The following is a 20,284-nucleotide window of genomic DNA, read 5'->3' on the forward strand; positions in this document are numbered from 1 at the left end:
CTGTTTTATAAAAAGTTTTGTTTTAGGTAGAGTATAATTTACTCTTTTACAGTAGCTGTCTGACTTTGTATTTTAGACTTCATGTTTTTTTCCTCTTGTATTTTGGAATATCTTCATGTTTTTGCTGAAGTACAGTAATTTCATTTCTCATCGTTGATTTCCTGAATATGCGTTGGTGATACTTTCTTTACTTTCGGCAGCTATGCCTCATTAATTTAAACCTGGCTTTGCTTTGTCTTACCGTGTTGTCAGCTATCCTTCTCAGAACCCCATTCAGTGCTGCTCACTTAGGGTGTTCACGTCAGTAAATACCTTGATGCTATTTTGGAGACTCTGGATGTTTTTCTTGGCTCGGACCATGGATTCCTCTTTCTTTTCTTCTGGCATTTGTGCTTTGCAGCTGTAACACAGTTCATTGGAAAGAGCACAGACTTATGAGTTAAACGGATGCAAGTTTAAATCTAGCTTTGTGACCTGTCAGCTATATAGTCTGGGAATATCTGGATGCTTTTGAGGTCACTTTCTCCAACTGTAGAATGGGTGTACTTTTACCCATTTTTCAGAGTTGTGAGATTAGGAATATTGTATGTAAAGTACTTTGTCTTTTTCTCTCTTCTGTGTCTCTTAACTGTGTCTGAAAGAGAGGCAGAGTAAACTTGAGGGAGATAGACTGAGAGTGAGAAGTCCTGGATAGCCCTACCCTTCTGTCTCAAAAATTATGTGTGTTTGTGACTGACCCAGAATTCTGTATTTATGAATAAAAGCAGTTAGTGGATTTCAGTCAGATAAACCTTGAATAAAAAAAATTTGATTTCATTCATATTATGAGGTATTAAATAATAGCAACATTTCAGATATTTTTAAGACAAGACTTACTACAAATAAATAAAAATAAAATAATTATGATCTGTATTATTTCCACCCTTTCCCACCACACTTTGTTGGTTATTTGACTTCTTAATGAGAATACTGGCCGTATATGATTTATCCTTGGTTCTATTTCATTTTGCAGATACTTGTGTTTCATGGAAGAAAATTACATAGCATAGTTTCTTGAGAGTTAATGTCTCCAGAATTCCTGGTAACAGAAGACCATTTTAGGCTATAGTTCAAGTATTTCTCTAAAGCTATAGAGCCCTGAATACATTCTGTGAACTACCTATAGGTAAACTACCCTTTGCTGTGTGAAGAATAGATTGTGAATATTTTCTTTATTTCCTTTTATCTATTACAAGAAAAAAATACTGTGAATGATTTTTTTGTTGTTGTTTAGTCACTGAGTGATGTGTGACTCTTGGTGACCTCTTGGACAGTAGCCCACCAGACTCCTCTGTCCATGGGATTTTTCCTGGCAAAAATACTGGAGTGGGTTGCCATTTCCTTCTCCAGGGGATATTCCTGACCCAGGGACCAAACCCACGTCTCCTGCATTACAGGTGGATTCTTTACCGGCTGAGCCATCAGGGAAACCCCACATCCAAAACTTGGAAGTCTTTTATTAAAGCTATATTAACTATAGCTTTTAGAAATAATATGATCAACTTGTTTTGTAATAAGAAACAGGAAGAAAAACATTTTATTCCTTGTCCAGTCAAATCACTTGGTAGATGTTCCCTTATAACAGTGGTATTTTATGCCTTCCAGTGAATACCAGTAATTAGGGGGGGAAAAAAACAAACTATTGATGTCAGAATATCAGCTCTTTCATGTATGGAGAACATGGGACCAGTGTCTTTAATATTGGATGGTTCACACTTTATATCTCTCTTGGTGGTTAACTCTAACTTCAGTATTTTCTTTGTGATGCACCCTGTCCAGTCTCTTAATATAAGAAATTCTGGCACTTGATTTTTCCCTTTGAAATAAATGTTGTTGGGACTTTTGAAAAATTCTTTAAAAATAATACTGTTTGTCCACAATTTGGGAAAAAAATCAACCATAGTCTCACTATGCAGGGACACTCATTGGTAAAATTTTGATGTCTTTCTGTGGTCCTTTTTTTCTGTTCTGTGATTTCATTCTGTCCATGTTTTGGTCCTCTTTGTTCTCTGGCTCCATTTGTATATGCTCTTGTTTCTAATTTCTTTTTTTGTCTGTTTGATAGGTAAGAAGTAGATTTATTTTGAGAGAAACACACTCCACAGACCAAATGTGAGTCATCTCAGAAGGCAAGAGCATCCTCTTGTTTCTAATTTCTGAGATGTCAGTTATCATTTCTCTTTTCCTTCAGCATTCATGATTTCCAGGGTAGATTTGATTATAGAGTTATTCATGTCTTGGTAATCTCCCAGCTAATTAGCTTTTATTTTGAGATGTAATTCACCTGCCATACAATTCAGCCATTTAAAATATACAAGCAGTAGCTTTTAGACCACCACTATTTGATGTTAGAAGACTTTTTTACCCTCAAACAAACTTTATACTCATTAGCAGTCACCTCCTCCACTTCCCTTGAGCCCTAGTCACTAGTGCTAAGTTGCATCAGTCGTGCCCAACTCATTGTGATTCTGTGGACCATAGCCCACCAGGCTCCTCTTTCCATGGAATTCTCCAAGCAACAATCCTGAAGTGGGTTGCCATTTCCTTCTTCAAGGTATCTTCCCAACTCAGGGATTGAACCTGCATCCCTAGAAAACCACTAATCTACTTTCTGTCTCTGTAGATTTGCCTACTCTGGATATACATAAATGAAATCATAGAATATGTGGACTTTTGTGACTAGCTTTTTTCCCCTAGCATGAGTTTTCAAAGTCCATCTGTGTTGTAGCATGTATCAAGTACTTTGTTCCTTTGTTTGTTGAATGATAACTGATATCTATACCACTTATCAAATGAAGAAGATTGGGTTGTTTCCACTCTGACTATTATGAATTGTGCTGCTATGAGCATTCCTATATATGTTTTTGTCTGGACATAGAATTGCTGGGATGAGAATCATGTCAGTAATTTGAACGGGGAAAAAACTCTCGTGAATAACAGGTAAGAAATATAATAGTTATACCAACCTGTCTTTCATGATTTTATCTAGTAATGTTCCACTTAGTGTGGGTGTGTGTGGTTTAAACTTTTACATCTTATAAGGAAACCTTGTGTAATAACAGGAAATTGTTATAATATAGTAAGTGTGCATGCCATTTATGCAGAAAAAAATTGGTGACATTTTCATTTTTAAAAAATACTTGCTGTTAATAATTCATATTGTTTGAAACAATTTCAAAGAAACAAAACCCAACAGAAATCCTGAGACTTTGGAAAAACTTCCTTATGACTAACAAGCCCCCATGCAGTGTGCATCATAAAGAATAACATCATAAAGAATCATAAAGTAGTAAATCGGCCTCTTGCCTATCTTTTGTGTCCTAGCTTGACAGGGTACTGTTCTTCCTCCATGCCCAGGTCTTGTTTGCATTCTGATTCATTCTGCATGTTTTAGTTGATTGCCTTAGACCTTTAGGATCCCTTTCCAAGGGAAAGGACACTGAGCTGCTGACTGAGATGGGAGGTCTTCACTTAGTACCTTCATCACTGATTTTGCCACTGTGAGCACAGTCAGGTCCCTAAACTTTTCTGCTTTTTACTTTCTTCACTGGTGTGATTAGAGAATCATTTGTGAAACCAAAAGAGGTTTAAAGCTTGGTGATCTTTGTTTTTTTTTTTTAATCTACCATTTTCTTTTTTTGGCCAACCCATGTGTCTTGTGGGATCTTAGTTCCCTGACCAGGGATTGAACCTGGGCCCATGGCAGTGAAAGTACCAAGTCCTAATCACTGGACCACCAGGGAACTCCCAAAGCTCGGTGGTCTTAATTCTAGTTCTGGACTTTAAATCTTACACACTGCTTGTCACATATACTGATTTTTCATGAATTTGGCATTTAATATATACTTTGTTGTATTGCCTTCTTCCCATCTTTTTCAGTTTTGTTCTTCCTCTCCACCTAGATGATCTGCCGTAGAAGGGCAAAGACTTTTGTTAACAGTAACAAAGAATAGTCTTTAATACCTTGCCTGAGGCTGGTTAGTGTTTGATAGTGCAAGTATCATGAGTTTTCAGTGACTGTAGAATGACTCTAATTGGTCATATTCTCTGTGTAAATGAAATGATGAAAAATAACTTGGTAAATTTAGATAGATATTTTAACCTTTTCTTTTGAAGAGTATGCTTTGAGTAAAGTAGACATGGTATATTCAGAAATGAACATTCTGTTTTTGATAAATTTTCTTTAAACTAATTGCTTTATTTTAATTAGAGGCTAATTACAGTAGTGTAGTGGTTTCTGCCATACATCTACATGCATCAGTCACGGGTGTACATGTGTCCCCCCATCCTGAACCCCCAAACCCCTCTCCCACCCCACCCCATCCCTCTGGGTTGTCCTAGAGCACCAGCTTCGAGTGCCCTGCTTCATGCATCCATCTTGCACTGGTCATCTGTTTTGCATATGGTAATATACATGTTTCAATGCTATTCTCTCAAATCGTCCCACCCTTGCCTTCTCCCACATAGTCCAAAAGTCTGTTCTTTACTTCCGTGTCTCTTTTGCATACAGGGTTGTCGTTTCCGTCTTTCTAAATTCCATATATATGCGTTAATATACTATATTGATGTTTCTCTTTATGACTTACTTTACTCTGTATATTTAGGCTCCAGTTTCATCCACCTCATCAGAACTGACTCAAATACATTCTTTTTTATATAGCTGAGTAATATTCCATTGTGTATATGTACCACAACTTCCTTATCCATTCATCTGCCGATGGACATCTAGGTTGCTTCCATGTCCTGGCTATTATAAACAGTGCTGTGATGAACATTGGGGTGCACGTGTCTCTTTCAGTTCTGGTTTCCTCAGTGTGTATGCCCAGCAGTGGGATTGCTGGTTTGTATGACAGTTCTCTTTCCAGTTTTTTAAGGAATCCACACTGTTCTCCATGGTGGCTGTACTAGTTTGTATTCCCACCAACAGTGTAAGAGGGTTCCCTTTTCTCCACACCCTCTCCAGCATTTATTGTTTGTAGACTTTTGGATGGCAGCCATGCTGACTGGCATGAGAGCACCTCATTGTGGTTTTGATTTGCATTTCTTTGATAATGAGTGATGTTGAGCATCTTTTCATGTGTTTGTTAGCCATCTGTATGTCTTCTTTGGAGAAATGTCTGTTTAGTTCTTTGGTCCACTTTTTAATTGAGTCGTTTATTTTTCTGGTATTGAGCTGCATGAGCTGCTTGTGTATTTTGGAGATTAATTCTTTGTCAGTTGCTTCATTTGCTATTATTTTCTCCCATTCTGAAGGCTACCTTTTCACCTCGCTTATAGTTTCCTTCATTATACAAAAGCTTTTAATTTGGTCCCATTTGTTTATTTTTATTTCCATTCCATTTTGTTTTCGGTAACTTTAATAACTGTTTTCTGCTAGAATTTTATCCTTATGACACTCATATGTGTATATATTCATGGGCTTATATTTTGTGTATAAGAAAAGATTTAGTAAACTTGCTTGCTTTCTGACAGTCTGTGTACCTCCATTACTTAGTACTTTAATTATACATTTTACTGGCTAGCTCTGTGTCTCTTGAGGGAAGAAGCAAAACATGAGTTTAAACTTCAGGTTGATGGAAATAAAGTGCTGTAAAGTAAACTGAACGATGGTTTTGAGTGACCTTTGTTAGGACAAGGATCCTTGAGGGCGCCCGTGTAGTTTTAGTTTACCTAGGATGCTTTAATCATTCATGTCTCAGTGTATGTTTTGAGTGGTTTTTGTCTGTAAAAATTAAAGTTTGGCAAATAGTAAATTTCTGCCTCCTGATTTTTACTGTGATTATGGCATCACAGAAAAACTGGCATTACCAGCAAGCTGATTTTTTTTGACTGTGCCTAAGTTGCTGCTTTTTTCCTTTCTCTTTTCCTCCCTCCCTTTGTTCCTTCCTTTTTTCCCTTTTACTATGTAAGTGGAAATGCTCTCTTTTTGAAACATTATAGAAAGCCCTATTCCTTTTTGACCACCCTTAGTCACAACCTCATCCATCTTCACCGAAGCAGCCATAGTGACGTTGTCATGTATCCCTCTGAACTGATTTATGTGTATTTACATATATTTATGTAAGCCAGATAGCATAGCGTTTTATGTGGGTGGGGGGAGGAAATGTGGTTCCCCCCTTCCAAAAATGGTACCATATTCTTTTTCACTTAGCAGTACCTCTTGGAGAGCTGTTTATCTTAGAAAGGACAGCTTGTCCTGTGTCTCTCTCCAGCTGCCGGTAGCGTTTCACGCACCACAATTTATTTAACCCTCCTCTCATCAGTGGGCAGCTGTATTTCTGATTTTTACTGTTGTTATAGACAATGCTACAATGAAAATCTTTGTACCTAAAACTAAATTATTTCTCAAGGGTAGATAGTGAGAAAGCATTATGATGGTAGGGACTGAAAATTCTAATAACTGCTTATCTATTTTCCCTCTAAAGTTTATATTCCTCTCCAACTGTGAGGGCAAAGATCCTCCCAAATGAGTTTCAGAATATCAAAGTCAAGACACAGGCCTTTTTCTCAGTCTTTGAGAAGGAATGGTGTTTGTTATTTTAACTTTTGCATTTTCTATAAATAGGTTGAACTTTGTTGACTTGACCATTTGTTTTTCCTATAAATTGCATGTGTTGAATTGGATTCACTTTAGTTCAGTTGCTCAGTCATGCCTGACTCTTTGCGACCCCATGGACTGCGGCACGCCAGGCCTCCCTGTCCATCACCAATTCCCAGAGTTTACTCAAACTCATTATCCAGTTTAAATGATAACTTTGGGGGTAAATATTATGGAAATATACATATAGGAAAGTGTATAAACCACAAGTATACAGCTCAGTGAATTTTCTTTTTTTTTTTTTCCATTTATTTTTATTAGTTGGAGGCTAATCACTTTACAATATTGTAGTGGTTTTTGCCATACATTGACATGAATCAGCCATGGATTTACATGTGTTCCCCATCCCGATCCCCCCTCCCGCCTCCTTCCCATCCCATCCCTCTGGGTCTTAACCAGTGCTCCAGCCCTGAGTACTTGTCTCATGCATCCAACCTGGGCTGGTGGTCTGTTTCACCCTTGATAGTATACTTGTTTCAATGCTATTCTCTCAGAACATCCCACCCTCGCCTTCTCCCACAGAGTCCCAAAGTCTGTTCTGTAAGCAAATACACCATGTGTAACCAGCACCCAATTAAGAAACAGCATTGGCAAAGCCCTTGAAGCCTCCCTGTGCCCCTTTCAGTAACTAACCCTGCTCTGCACTTCCAGGATAGCTGCTATCCTTACTTTTAATATTATAAGTTAGTTTCTATGCTTTTCATTGTTAGGTGAATAGAATCATACAATACATACTCTTTGCTTCTTTCTTAGCTTTTGAATATGTTTTAAGTAAAAAATTGTTATCACTGTAGAAATCTTTATATTTATAGAGATAATTTCTTCTCTCACTAAACTTCAAAAGATAAGTTGTGTCATTTTGTATAACCCCCAATGCCCTTATACAGGTCTAAGGACTCAAGAGTGGACTCCCCCCAACCAGGGCGTTAACAGAGGTGTTTACTCAGCTCCGGTTGATGGCTGAAAGTTCTTGCTTCCGTTTGGCTCAGAGTTATGGTGTGATCCTATTCTGCTCATCAGCTGTCTTTCTGTGTTTGGTCAGAATTTGCAAACCAGTTTTATTTCTTCTTAGTGCTCTGAACCGAGACTGTTGCTTAACCTTTTATCTTCTTTTTGTGTCTGGGAGAGTATTATTCTCTTGTGCTGCTTCAGGAAGAATGAAACTGTATATGTATAGTTTGTCCCTTTCCTGTTGTCATTGTTTTCCCAAACAGGTAAAGGGACCTGCTGCAACTTTGAACATCATCCTTTCCAGCTTCCCCTGGTTGCCTTATAAGCATTTAATTGATAAGCAACGGTTTTAACTTCTGTCTTTTAACTAGTAAAATATGTGAAACTGAGTAAGGTTCTTTATAGGTGACATTGTTTAAAATTATTTTTAATTGATAGTCTGTTTCCTAAAAGAATTTAAAGTGATTTATAGTAAAAGACATATGAAGTAATGCCAATAAGAATAAAAATACAAGATTGTAAGAGGAGAAAAAATCATTACCATAATTTTTGTTTCCAGAATTGGGTGTTAAATTTACTTTTGAGCCTCTGGCTTTTGAGACTTGGAAACAAATATAATTGTCACTTGGGAATAAGGAAGCTCATTATTTCATCAGGCAAGGCAGATGTGTCTGTTACTAAATTCCAAAAAATAAATAAATGTTCCTCAGAATCAGGTCATCCAAACTAGCATGTACCTAGGGATTTTAAAATGTATTAATAGGTTTAAAAGAAATCAGTCAGCTCATAAACATTTCACTTAGTTTGTGAGAAAACTAAATCAGTGTGATGGTGCTTGGTTGTGAAGTATTCATCTAGCTTACAGGAGTAGAGCGTAAAGAGCATGTGCTTAAATTATTTAAATAATGAACAGTGTTAACTTCTTTCAGGTTGTGGAATAATTTCAATCATCAGGCTATGATTGTTTTAGCTGTCTGTTAAAACTATTTTCATTGCAAAGTGATCTTAACTCTTATTGTATACTATATATATGCAGTGATTGATATTAGTGTTTATACTCTCACTTTATGTATTTGATTTTGTCACGTGAATCAGGATCGGCATGTTGCGTATTTATTTTGGAGTAGTCTTAGAAAAATTTTAAACTTCTCCCATATATTTGTTTCAGCTGATTCCCAAGGATTACTCTTTCTGGCAGAGTATTTGATTAGGGATTATAACATCATTCTAACTTGAAATAATGTGTTCTTAAACAGTTTTATAATTAAAATATCTTTAACTATAAATTAATATGTTTATTCTTTATAAAATTAGAGTAATATAGAAATACATAAATAAACAAGTGAAAGCTGTGTTCTTTCCCTGTTTCCACCAAAGATGGTAGTCACTAAAAGTTTTTGTTACTCTTGCTAATGTACTATGTAATTAGAATAGTGTATGGTATATGGAGTGTGTGCAGACTGGCAAAAATTGCCCTTGATAGTATATTCTAAAAGTCATTGCTGGTGAACATATAAATAGCCACCATACTTAAGAAAGCTATTATCCTTTTCTGTTAGTTGTTCTTTTACTTTAAAAGTTTACCTATGTATGTATTCCTGGACTATATATATATATATATTTTTTTTTTTTTTTTAGAACTTGAGAGATAAACATAATCTGTTAAACGCTGCCATCAAACACTGCCACAGTTAGATGAAGGCTCCTAGAGGTACAGAGTCAGCGGGTGATAGTCAGACCTTAGCTTCCCAGAAGGCTCACCAGATCGATCCTTTTTAAGGGGAAGACAGTAGGCAAGTTCCTGCATAAGTAAGTCCTGGAAAACTGCAGTGGGAGGGCTCAGCACAGTCAGGACTGCAAGTGTTAACTGTCCAGCAGGAATACATTTTGTGGTTCTAAATTCACCACGCCCTCCCTCCATCTCTCAGGAGTGGGTCAGAGCAGAGTACTTACGATAGATAAAGTGAGTATCATCAGCTGATCTGGCAGCTGGGTGTGAAAGAGAGAACAGGAATTTTACCAGCACCTGTTCAAGAAGCCAAGTACAGATTAGAACCTGTGCTGGGTTTACCTGGGCATTCTCTTCTGTTTAGCAGCAAGGATTTGGGTGATACAGCGTCTTTTTCTTGAGTCACCCCCACCACCCCTGGTTTGTTTAGATTGGATATTTTCTCTGTCTTATGCATGACTGTTACCCTGGGATCTCCCTTCATGATTACCTTAGAGGTTTTCACATAAGTTGGATCTCGTTTCTGTGTTTCAAGTCTCTCTCAGTCTTGTTTACTCTTTTGTTTTAGCAGAGTCCATTTTTCCAATAGCTTCTTGGAAAAGAGATTTTATGGGCGGTAACTTTGAGACCTTGTTTTTACTGTCCTTATATTTGATTGATAGAGTGACTTGAATGGAATCATTTTCTTGAGAATTTTGTAGGGGTGGTTCTGTTTTCATCTTGCTTTTGGTATTGCTGCTGAGTCCAAAGCCAATCTAATTTTTGATCCTTTTTGACGCATTTTCATCTCCTCCAGAGATTTTGTAGAATGTCTGTTGTCTCCTCTAATCTGAAAGTTACAGCCATGTGCCGAAGCGAGTGTTTGCTCTTTTCCATAATCCTAGCTTTCAGTAGGCTCTGTTAATGTGGAATGTCATGTTCTCCTGTTCTGGGGAGGTTTTTGTTATTTTGTTGCTGATTTCCTCCAGTTTCTCACTGCTTTCTTTTCGGAGTTTATGTAATTTGCCTATGGCCCTTGTCTTGGTCCTCTAATATTCTTTCTGCTTGACTTTTGGGAGGATTTCTTCAGGTTTATTTTCTAACTCTTCTGTTGAGTTTTCATTTTTGCTGATGTTTTTACTAAACATTTGCCATGTTTTAAACTTCCAATTGCTCTCTTATTTTCTGAATGTTTCTGTTTTTCATTTTACTTAAATATTTTCCCCCACAAGAACATATTATTGTTGACTACCAGAGACAGTATTTCTTCTCTTTTTGGAAATGTTAAAGGTCGTTTTTTTGCCTTCCTAAATAGTTTGTTTTTTTCAAGTATACTTTCTTCTTGTTTTTGTATGTAATGTCATGTTAAAGTCTTTCCCCAGATGTCTCATAAGCTACTCAGAATGAAAACCAAGGGACTTAAAAAGCCAACTAGAAGCTTGCACATCGGTGTGGGTTATATGAACTTTGGGCATCACAGTAGTTAATAGGTCGACTTTTTATTAGCGGGGTGTTTCTATAGTTCCATCTTGCCTCATGGTCTTCATCTTACCAGAAGTTTGTTCCTGTAAGTCTACATAGAGCTGTACAGTAGCCACATGTGCCTGTTTAAATTTAAATACCATTGAATTCATAATTCAGTTTCCCTGTTGAGCTAACCACATTTCAAGTGCTCAGTAGCCACATTTAGCTAATGGCTGCCATGTTGGACAGCACAGCTACTGAACATCAGCATCACTGCAGAAAGTTTTATTGGCGTGCACTGGACTAGAACTAAAGTCTTGTTGCAGTCATCTGAGAACTCAGTGAGGGAAGACTCTATGGGGTCTCAATATTCACAATTCAGTAGGTATATGGTTACCTAATCCCACTGTTCTTAGAACAGTGACTGCCCTCAGCTCTGTATCCCCCAGCCCAGAAACTCTTGTTTTATCTTCTCCAGAGGAGACAAAGGTTTAAACAATATTTGTAACTCTTCATTTTACTTTAAATACTCAGTATTTACTTTTTGGTCTTTCCATCCTACTGGTCCCTGTTCTGAATTCTTCACTACATTTTGCAGACATGCCCCTGGTAATAGATCCCCTCTCAGTATAAACAGTGTTAGGGACTTTTCATTAAGAGAACAAAGTCCCATATTTCCTCACCTGTAAATAACCACTGATATAATTAATATCTTATTTTGAAGTATTTGAATTGGATGAGACTGTTTTGTAAACTGCCTATTTCAGGGCACATTGGCATTATCAAGTTTTATAGCAAAGTCTTTATAAGTGAAAGTCGCTCGGTTGTGTCCGGCTCTTTGCGACCCCATGGACTGCAGCACGCCAGGCCTCCCTGTCCATCGCCAACTCCCGGAGTTGTTACTCAAACTCATGTCCATTGAGTTGGTAATGCCATCCAACCATCTCATCCTTTGTCGTCCCCTTCTCTCACCTTCAGTCTTTCCCAGCATCAGGATCTTTTCCAATGAGTCAGTTCTGGCATCAGGTGGCCAGAGTACTGGAGTTTCAGCTTCAGCATCTGTCCTTCCAATGAATGTTCAGGACTGATTTCTTTTAGGATGGACTGGTTGGATCTCCTTACCATCCAAGGGACTCTCAAGAGTCTTTTCCAACACCACAGTACAAAAGCACCAATTCTTCAGTGCTCAGCTTTCTTTATAGTCCAACTCTCACATCCATACATATGGAAAAACCATAGCTTTGACTAGATGGACCTTTGTTGGCAAAGCAATATCTTTGCTTTTTAATATGCTGTCTAGGTTGGTCAACTTTTCTTCCAGGGAGCAAGCGTCTTTTAATTTCATGGCTGCAGTCACCATCTGCAGTGATTTTGGAGTCCAAGAAAATAAAGTCTGTCACTGTTTCCACTGTTTCCCCATCTGTTTGCCATGAAGTGATGGGACCAGATGCCATGATCTTAGTTTTCTGAATGTTGAGCTATAAGCCAACTTTCCACTCTCCTCTTTCACTTTCATCAAGAGGCTCTTTAGTTCTTCACTTTCTGCCATAAGGGTGGTGTTATCTGCATATCTGAGGTTATTGATACTCCCCGCAATCTTGATTCCAGCTTGTGCTTCATCCAGCCTGGCATTTCACATAATGTTCTCTGCATATAAGTTAAATAAGCAGGGTGACAATATACAGCCTTGACGTACTCCTTTCCCTCTTTGCAACCAGTCCATTGTTCCATGTCCAGTTGTGACTGTTGCTTCCTGACCTGCATACAGATTTCTCACGAGACAGGTCAGGTGGTCTGGTATTCCCATCTCTTTAAGAATTTTCCAGAGTTTGTTGTGGTCCACACAGTCAATGGCTTTGGCATAGCCAATAAAGCAGAAGTAGATATTTTTCTGGAACTCTCTTGCTTTTTTGATGATCCAACGAATGTTGACAATTTGATCTCTGGTTCCTCTGCCTTTTCTAAATCCAGCTTGAACATCTGGAAGTTTATGGTTCACGAACTGTTAAAGCCTGGCTTGGAGAATTTTGAGCATTACTTTACTAGCATGTGAGATGAGTGCAGTTGTACAGTAGTTTGAGCATTCTTTGGCATTGCCTTTCTTTGGGGTTAGAATGAAACCTAACCTTTTCCAATCCTTCCTGGTTAAGTAGGTGGTCATGATTATCAGGCTGTTGAGAGGTGGAACTGGATCAGGTGCTCCTGGCTCACATACCTCTCTGTTACCACCATCTATCAATGCTGCATTTTTGTTGTCAGTCCCATGCGCTGTTTTAGAGAGCAGAGAAGCTCTTTGCTCTTAATGACTTTTAATCAGAGTGCAAATTGATTTTATTTATTGAGTCCAGGCTTACCTGCTCCATGTCACTTTTAATATTTATCCTAAAACACACCTAAGGTTTTTTCCCCACCCACAGTGACGTGCTCAGGGTGGTATTCTTGGCCATCCGGGCCTGGTTGTGTGCCCTTTGTCTCTAGGAACTATGTTTTCTTGATTTCTTGCAACTCTCCAATGTATACGCTATACCTCATTGATATCTATGAGTTACAGTTCCTTATTTAAGGCATGCTGTTTCAAATTTCTGACTCTACATGTTTTGTTTTACTGTATGAAATAATCTCTCCCCTCCCCAGTCTCCCATCCTCTAAGAATCTGATGCCTTCTTTAACCCCTTTTAGCAGAGTTCATCTTGCCTATTTTGGTCTAGCCTTAACACCCATTGCCTATCTCACACCAAATTATAATCATTTCTTAACACACATAGCTTCCCTCCTAGACTATGAAAGCAGTGCTTGTTAATACTTGTATTGTTAATGGGAATTTAAAAACTAAACAAATTTCGTGAAGTAAAGCATCTTTCTTTCCTGAGTAAGGAAGTATAAGTATCCCTAATAGAGTCCACTAATCCTTGTCAGGGAGTGCGCTCCCACATCGTCATACTCCAGGAATAATATATGCAACCGAATAAGAAGTCCAGGTGGTCTGTGTTTTGGTTCCTGCCTTTGCTTGGCATTGTAGTCATTGGAACCACAAACGGTTAGACAAGGACAAGGATTAGAATTAGTTTATGAGCTAGGAAGTTAGTGGGGTAAGAGATCTTACTAACTCATTGAAAGGACAGTTGTCTTAAGGGGAAATGCTTCTGGATTACACTGATGTGGGCATAGGTATTCTAGAAGATCTTCAGTTTAGTTCTGTATATCTGTATTCGGCAATAAAATGGATATGCCATTTTAAAACTATGGTTATTTCTTTTCCAAATGGCTTTTATTTTTTGAGAATGCTATCAGTATTATACAAAGAATACACAGAAAATAGTAAATTGTGGTGTTTGTGGTGGCTTTTCAGTGATGTGGGCTTTATTTTGAAGGATTTTAAAAGATTAGGTGATTCATTTATCAGTTAAAAACCAGATTTTCTTCCAGCAGAAGCTGGCAACCCCCATATTCAGCTCTCCCCAAGTTCTTGTATGCTATATGTTAAGTACTGGGAATATCAAAGTAAGAAAGGCATTAAATTTCGTTGACTAAGTCACTGTAAACTTCTCTAACTTTCAGAATAATTTTGCATGATACATTAAAAATTTGGTTTAGATTTGTAACATCTTGATTTTATATACTGAATCAAGTCTGTGTGTGTTTAATTACAAAAGCGGCATCTGCTTGAAAAGAGCAAAGTGTTTATTAGGCTGAGCATGGACTCTGACCCCAAATTACCCAGATTCAAATCCCAGCTCCACCATTTACTAGTTGTATAATCTTGAGCATGTTATTTAACCACTCTGTGCCTCAGTATACTTATATATAAAGTGTGGGGTAATGAAAATATCTATACCATGGGATCACTATATTAAATAGGTTCACACAGTTAAAATACATGAAACAATGCCTGGCATATTCCAAAAGCTTGGCATAGTTCAGATATGATTATAATTGAAATAATCCAAACATACAGAATTCTCCAGATCATAAAAGCTTAATGAATATTCTATCAGATTTTATCTTACATAGCACATTCCTTTTAACTTAGTTCTTATTCTTTTTAACTTAGTTCTTATCCTACATACAATAAAGATCAGTAAAAATATGTTCTGTGAGCTTCAACAAATGTGTAGTTTAGTAATCATCACTGCAATCAGGAAGCAGAACAGTTTCCTCACTCCCTATCCCTGACCTTTGATCACCATTGATCTGTTTCCTTACTTATAGTTTTGCGTTTTCCAGAGTGTCCTATAAACTAAATGATATAGTTAATAAGAAATCATTCCTTTTGAGCCTGGCTTCCTTCACTCAACATAATTCATTTGAGGTTAACCCCAGATGTTGCATGTATCAGTACATGTCTTATCATTGCTGAGGAGTATTCTTTTCTATAGATATATTAAGTGTGTGCATCCACATACTCCCAGGCTGACATGAAGGTTGTGTCTGGTCTTCTGCAATTATGAAGAAGAATGCTGCTATAAACAACTGTGTACAGGTTTGTGTATCAACATAAGTTTTCAGCCTGTCCTGTATACTCAGTAGTGGGATTGCTGGGCTATATGGTAAATGTAAATATTTTAAGAAACTGAGAAGCTGTTTTCCAGAGTGGCCATGCCATTTTGCATTCCCACCTGCAATGTGAGTTCTTGATTGCTCTGCATTCTTACCAGCACTTGGTTTTGCCACTTAAAAAAATTTTTATTTTAGTTGCTTTAAATAGATGTGTAGCTAGCATAATTCTTAACCAAGTTTTCTAGCAAAGCCTTGAGACTTGGAAGAAGAGATAAAATGGGGCTTGATTAAATGCAGGTATCATAAGGAGGAGTTGGAAAGACCGTTCGATTTGTGAGAGCTTGGTTTATCTGTGGTGTTCACTGTTGTATCCCCAAATGACTGGCATAGTGCCTGACACACTGTGGGAATCTCTTTGCATGTTTATCAGATCACTGAACAAAGATTTGAGAGGTTAGGGAAGAAGTAGAGGTTAGGACTAGAATGAAAAAGTAAATTTAGGTTAGACTTGGTCTGAGTAATATTCATATTGACAGCATCTCTTAACTCTTCTGGTTCTCAGCTTCATCACTGTAAATTGAGAAGATTCTCTTAGATGATATCTAAGCTCTTTTAATGATTTTTTTTCCTTTTTATGACATCAAATGAAAAATAATTCAGTAAGTGAGGAAGAAGCATGTCAGATCCTTAGACGTGGACATGTGGATGTAATGTGAAGTATAGCCCTTCAGGGAGTTTAGGGGTGAGTGTCTAAACAGAAGCTAGCTAGCTAATGGCAGAAACAAATTAAAAAGTAGTTACAAGAGGCTTTTCAAATCAAGTAGCAACATTGCGGGGATGTATTTGGGACAGGGGCTATGAAAGGAAGTAGGGGTTGAAAATATTGAATTTAGAAGCTCATTTTTATTGATATTATTAGTTTTAAACGCTTTAAGTTAGACTAGAGAGAAGCTGCCTCTGGTTAATGCAAAGAGGAGGAACTGAGCCTCAGTGAAAGCAAAACCAAGGGTTTACTATAGGACTTTACAGAGCATCCTGGGCCCTGTGTGAGCAAATGTTTGGCTGCTGTTTTTCCAGTGTTCTTTGCCCTCATTCCCTCAGTGTTGTTCTTAGAAGTTCCGATCTGGAATTTAGCAGAAATCCAGTTCTTAGCAGATATTTGTTCTGTTTGTACTTTGAAGGATTTTGTGTATAACACTGTCAGGTATTGGTAGAGATTTTTAAAATATACCAAATACACAGGTAAACTTGATTTCAACATTAAGGGATTTGACCTGTTTTGTCTGACTGCCATTTTTTAAAGCACCATGACATTTGAATTTTTTTTTCCTGTTGCAGTTCTTTTCAAATATTCAAAGGTCTTGATTGCTGAAATGCTTTTTTAAATATATGCATTTTAAGGCCATTATTGTTTTCATGGTTTTAATGTTTCCAACAGTTTTATTATCCTGAAGCAAACCATATTTTTGCTCTAACAGAGTTTAGGTTGTAAAATCAAACATTTGATTATTCATTTTAGACTGTGCTTGCAACACTTCGTTTTAAAACATCAATATTATATTCATCTGGATATGAGGACCCTAAAAAGTAATCCTCTGGCAAATAATTGAGGCAAGTGATTGAGGAATCTGACTTCTACTTAACCTTTCAGCTCATAAAGACCAGTTGCCCAAAGATACTACTTTTAGGTTCTAATGTAAAGAATTAATATTTCTAGACTAAAAAAATATTTAGTGCACTCTATAAAATTGCCATCACTTTTAAGCATAGTCACCCTCAGGAAGCTGTTCTGCAGTTCTTAGTCCATTTAGTCTACTTTTTATAGTAAGAGATTAACAAAAAAAAAAAAACCTATGGAATATTTTAAGATTTTGTGTTGGATAACATCTTGGAAAAGAAAATATATAGTTTTATTTTAAGACTAATAGCCAGGGGAAAAAAAAAACAAAACCCAAGACTTTTAAAACAGGTTTTTTTGGGGAGGAGCGGTCAGACATTTACTCTTTGAGTGTATCTATTTCCTTTTTTCATGGAAGTATAGTTGATACACTATGTTGTGTTAGTTTCTGCTGAACAACAAAATGATTCAGTTATACATATACATACATGTATACATACACACGGAGACATTTTTCCATAGTCTTTTCCATTATGGCTTACACAGAATATGAACAGGATACAGAATATAATTCCCTGTGCTGTATACAGTTGGTCTTCCCTAATAGCTCAGTTGGTCCAGGATCTGCTGTGATGTTGTTTACCTTGTTGTACTGCTGCCTCCTGCCATTTCCCTCCTTCACCTCCTTTCCCCATTGGTAACCATGTTAGTTTCCTATGACTTAAGTCTGCTTCTGTTTCACAAGTTCATTCGTGTCATGTTTTAGATCCCATGTACAAGTGATAGCTTACCAGTGTCTGTCTTTCTCGTTCTGATTTACTTAATATTATAATCTCTAGTTGCATTCATGTTGCTGCAAATGGCCTTTTCATTTTTTTAGAGCCGAGTCGTAGTCCATTGTGTATGTATACCACATCTTTTATCTATCAGTGGACATTTAAGTTGCTTCCATGTCTTGGCTATTGCAAATAGCCACTAATAGTGTCCTTTTGGATTATGGATATATGCCCAGGAGTGGGATTGCTGGATCATATGGTAGTGCTTTTGTTTTTAAGGAACCGCCAGGGACTTCCTTGGTGGTCCAGTGGTTAAGACTCTGTGCTTGAAACGCAGGGGACACAGGTTCGATCTTTGGTTGGGCACTAAGATCCCATATACTGAGCAGTGTCACCTGCCAAAAAAGGGCGCAGGGGGGCTTCATATTGTTTTCTATAATACCTGCACCAGTTTACATTCCCACCAACACTGTAGGAAGGTTCCCTTTCCTCTATACCCTCTCCAGCATTTGTTACTTGTCGACTTTTTGATGATGGCCATTCTGACTGGTGTGAGGTGGTACCTCACTGTAGTTTTGATTTGTGTTTCTCTAATAATTAGCAGTGTTGAGCATCTTTTCATGTGCCTTTTGAGCATCTGTATGCCTTCTTTGGAGAAATGTTTATTTAAGTCTTCAGCCCATTTTTTAAATTGGGTTGTGTTTTTGTTACTGAGTTGTATGAGCTGTTTGTACACTTTGGTAATGAAGGCCTTGTCAGTCACATTGTTGGCGAATATTTTCTCCCATTTTGTAGGTTTTTTCATTTTGTTTATGCTTTCCTTTGTGGTGCAAAAACTTGTGAATTTGATTGGTTCCTATTTTATTTTGCTTTTGCCATGGGAGATTGATTGACCTAAGAAGACATTGCTAAGTTATAGAATGTATTGCTTGTGTTCTCTTCTTAGAGTTTTATGGTGTCGTGTCTTAATATGTAAGTCATTTTGAGTTTGTTTTTGTGTATGGTGTTAAGGGTATGTTCTAAATTCATCAATTAACATGTGGCTGTCTAGTTTTCACAATACCACTTGGTGAAGAGACTAGCTTTTCTCCATTATACATATCCTTGCCTCCTTTGTCAAAGGCTCTTTTTTTTGTTTCCCCCTTTGGCCTTGCCACACAGCATGCGGAATCTTAGTTTTCCAACCAGGGATCCAACCTGTGCCCCCTGCAATAGAGGTACAGATTTCTAACCACCGGAGCACTAGGGAATTCCTGTCAAAGATTAATTGGCTGTAGCTGTGTGGGTTTATTTCTGCTCTTTATTCATTGATCCATAGGTCTGTTTTTCTGGAGAGCATCCATTTCTAATGTACTGATAACTTGTTACACCTGTAGGACATGTAAGAGGGCATTCAAACTCATATTCTTTATCAGAGCCTGTTATGTAGCCCTGTAATTAAAGATCATTAAATGAATTTGAATTTGGGCAGTTGTAGTAATAAAATATATTGATTTTTTTTGTGTGTCTTTCAGAATCATGGTGTCATGGAGAGGGATATACTTTATACTCACTCTGTTTTGGGGAAGCTTTTTTGGAAGCATTTTCATGCTGGGTCCCTTTTTACCTTTAATGTTTATAAGCCCATCTTGGTATCGCTGGATCAACAACCGGATTGTGGCAACCTGGCTCACGCTACCTGTGGTAAGTTACACATATAACAGAGAAAGAGAGTGTACCAAAGTAGCCTATCCTATTGATTTGTATTTTGTGAGTCAGATTTAGTCAAATATTATGAGAAACGTTTCTATTACATAAGAGGCACATTAGTTTTTGTTTTTTCATCTTTAAATGCTAGGAAATGAAATAATGTGTTTGAAATAGAATATCTATTTAAGGACTATATTCTCAAACAGTTTCTTCCATATTCCTCACGAATTTATTTTCCTTTAGTGAGGTGTGCTTTAGTAAAATGAATAAATCTGAAGATGCAGACTAAAGAATTTTTACATTGTTAGTTTTATATTGCATTTTATTTTTTATTTCTCATGTTTGTCTTATTTATTTATTATATATACATGTTTCCTTTTTCAGATTTTTTTCCCATTTATTACAGAATATTGAACAGAGTTCCCTGTGCTATACAGTGGGTCCTTGTTGGTTATCTGTTTTAAATATAGTAGTGTGTAACTGTCAATCCCACACTCCCAGTTTATCCCTCCCCCCAACTTCCCCCTTAGTAACGATGCTTGCTTTCTAGTTTGTGAGTGTGTTTCTGGAAAAGTTGATTTGTATCTTTTTTTTTTTTTTTTTAAGATTCTGCATATAAGCAATATCATACGATATTTGTCTGACTTACTTCACTTAGTATGATAATTTCCAGGTCCATCTATGTTGTTGCAGATGGCATTGTTTCATTACTTGGGATTGGTCAGTTCATATTTTCTATTTCTTACTGTTTCAGTTTTGGGAGATTGTTCCTTTCTAAGAATTTGTCCATTTCTTCCAGGTTGTCCATTTTATTGGCATATAGTTGCTTATAGCAGTGTCCTGTGATGCTTTGATTTCTGTGGTGTCCATTGTAACTTCTTTTTCATTTCTGATTTTAGTAGTTTGTATCCTCTCCCCCGTTCTTCTTCATGAGACTGGCTAAA

At 37.2% G+C, this 20,284-nt stretch overlaps 1 protein-coding gene and 1 non-coding gene across 7 annotated transcripts in view; one reads left to right on the plus strand and one right to left on the minus strand.

Annotated features, from left to right (window-relative positions):
* The window catches only part of LCLAT1 (lysocardiolipin acyltransferase 1), a 184,643-nt gene that overhangs the window by 53,146 nt on the left and 111,213 nt on the right, over positions 1-20,284 (plus strand). For 4 of the 6 annotated variants that reach the window (XM_065928948.1, XM_065928950.1, XM_065928949.1 and 1 more), the window contains one exon: positions 19,166-19,334. The exons of 1 other annotated variant lie outside the window; for it this stretch is intronic. In XM_065928948.1, coding sequence (XP_065785020.1) covers positions 19,166-19,334 — 169 coding nt within the window. Of the gene's footprint in view, positions 1-2,958; positions 2,980-19,165; positions 19,335-20,284 lie in introns of those variants that run through there. One more of the 6 variants, XM_065928952.1, reaches the window with a different exon arrangement.
* TRNAE-UUC (transfer RNA glutamic acid (anticodon UUC)) lies at positions 3,710-3,782 on the minus strand. The gene has a single exon. It is a non-coding gene; the product is annotated as a tRNA-Glu (tRNA).

Source organism: Muntiacus reevesi, chromosome 3 (assembly GCF_963930625.1).
Source record: "Muntiacus reevesi chromosome 3, mMunRee1.1, whole genome shotgun sequence".
NCBI lineage: Eukaryota > Metazoa > Chordata > Mammalia > Artiodactyla > Cervidae > Muntiacus > Muntiacus reevesi.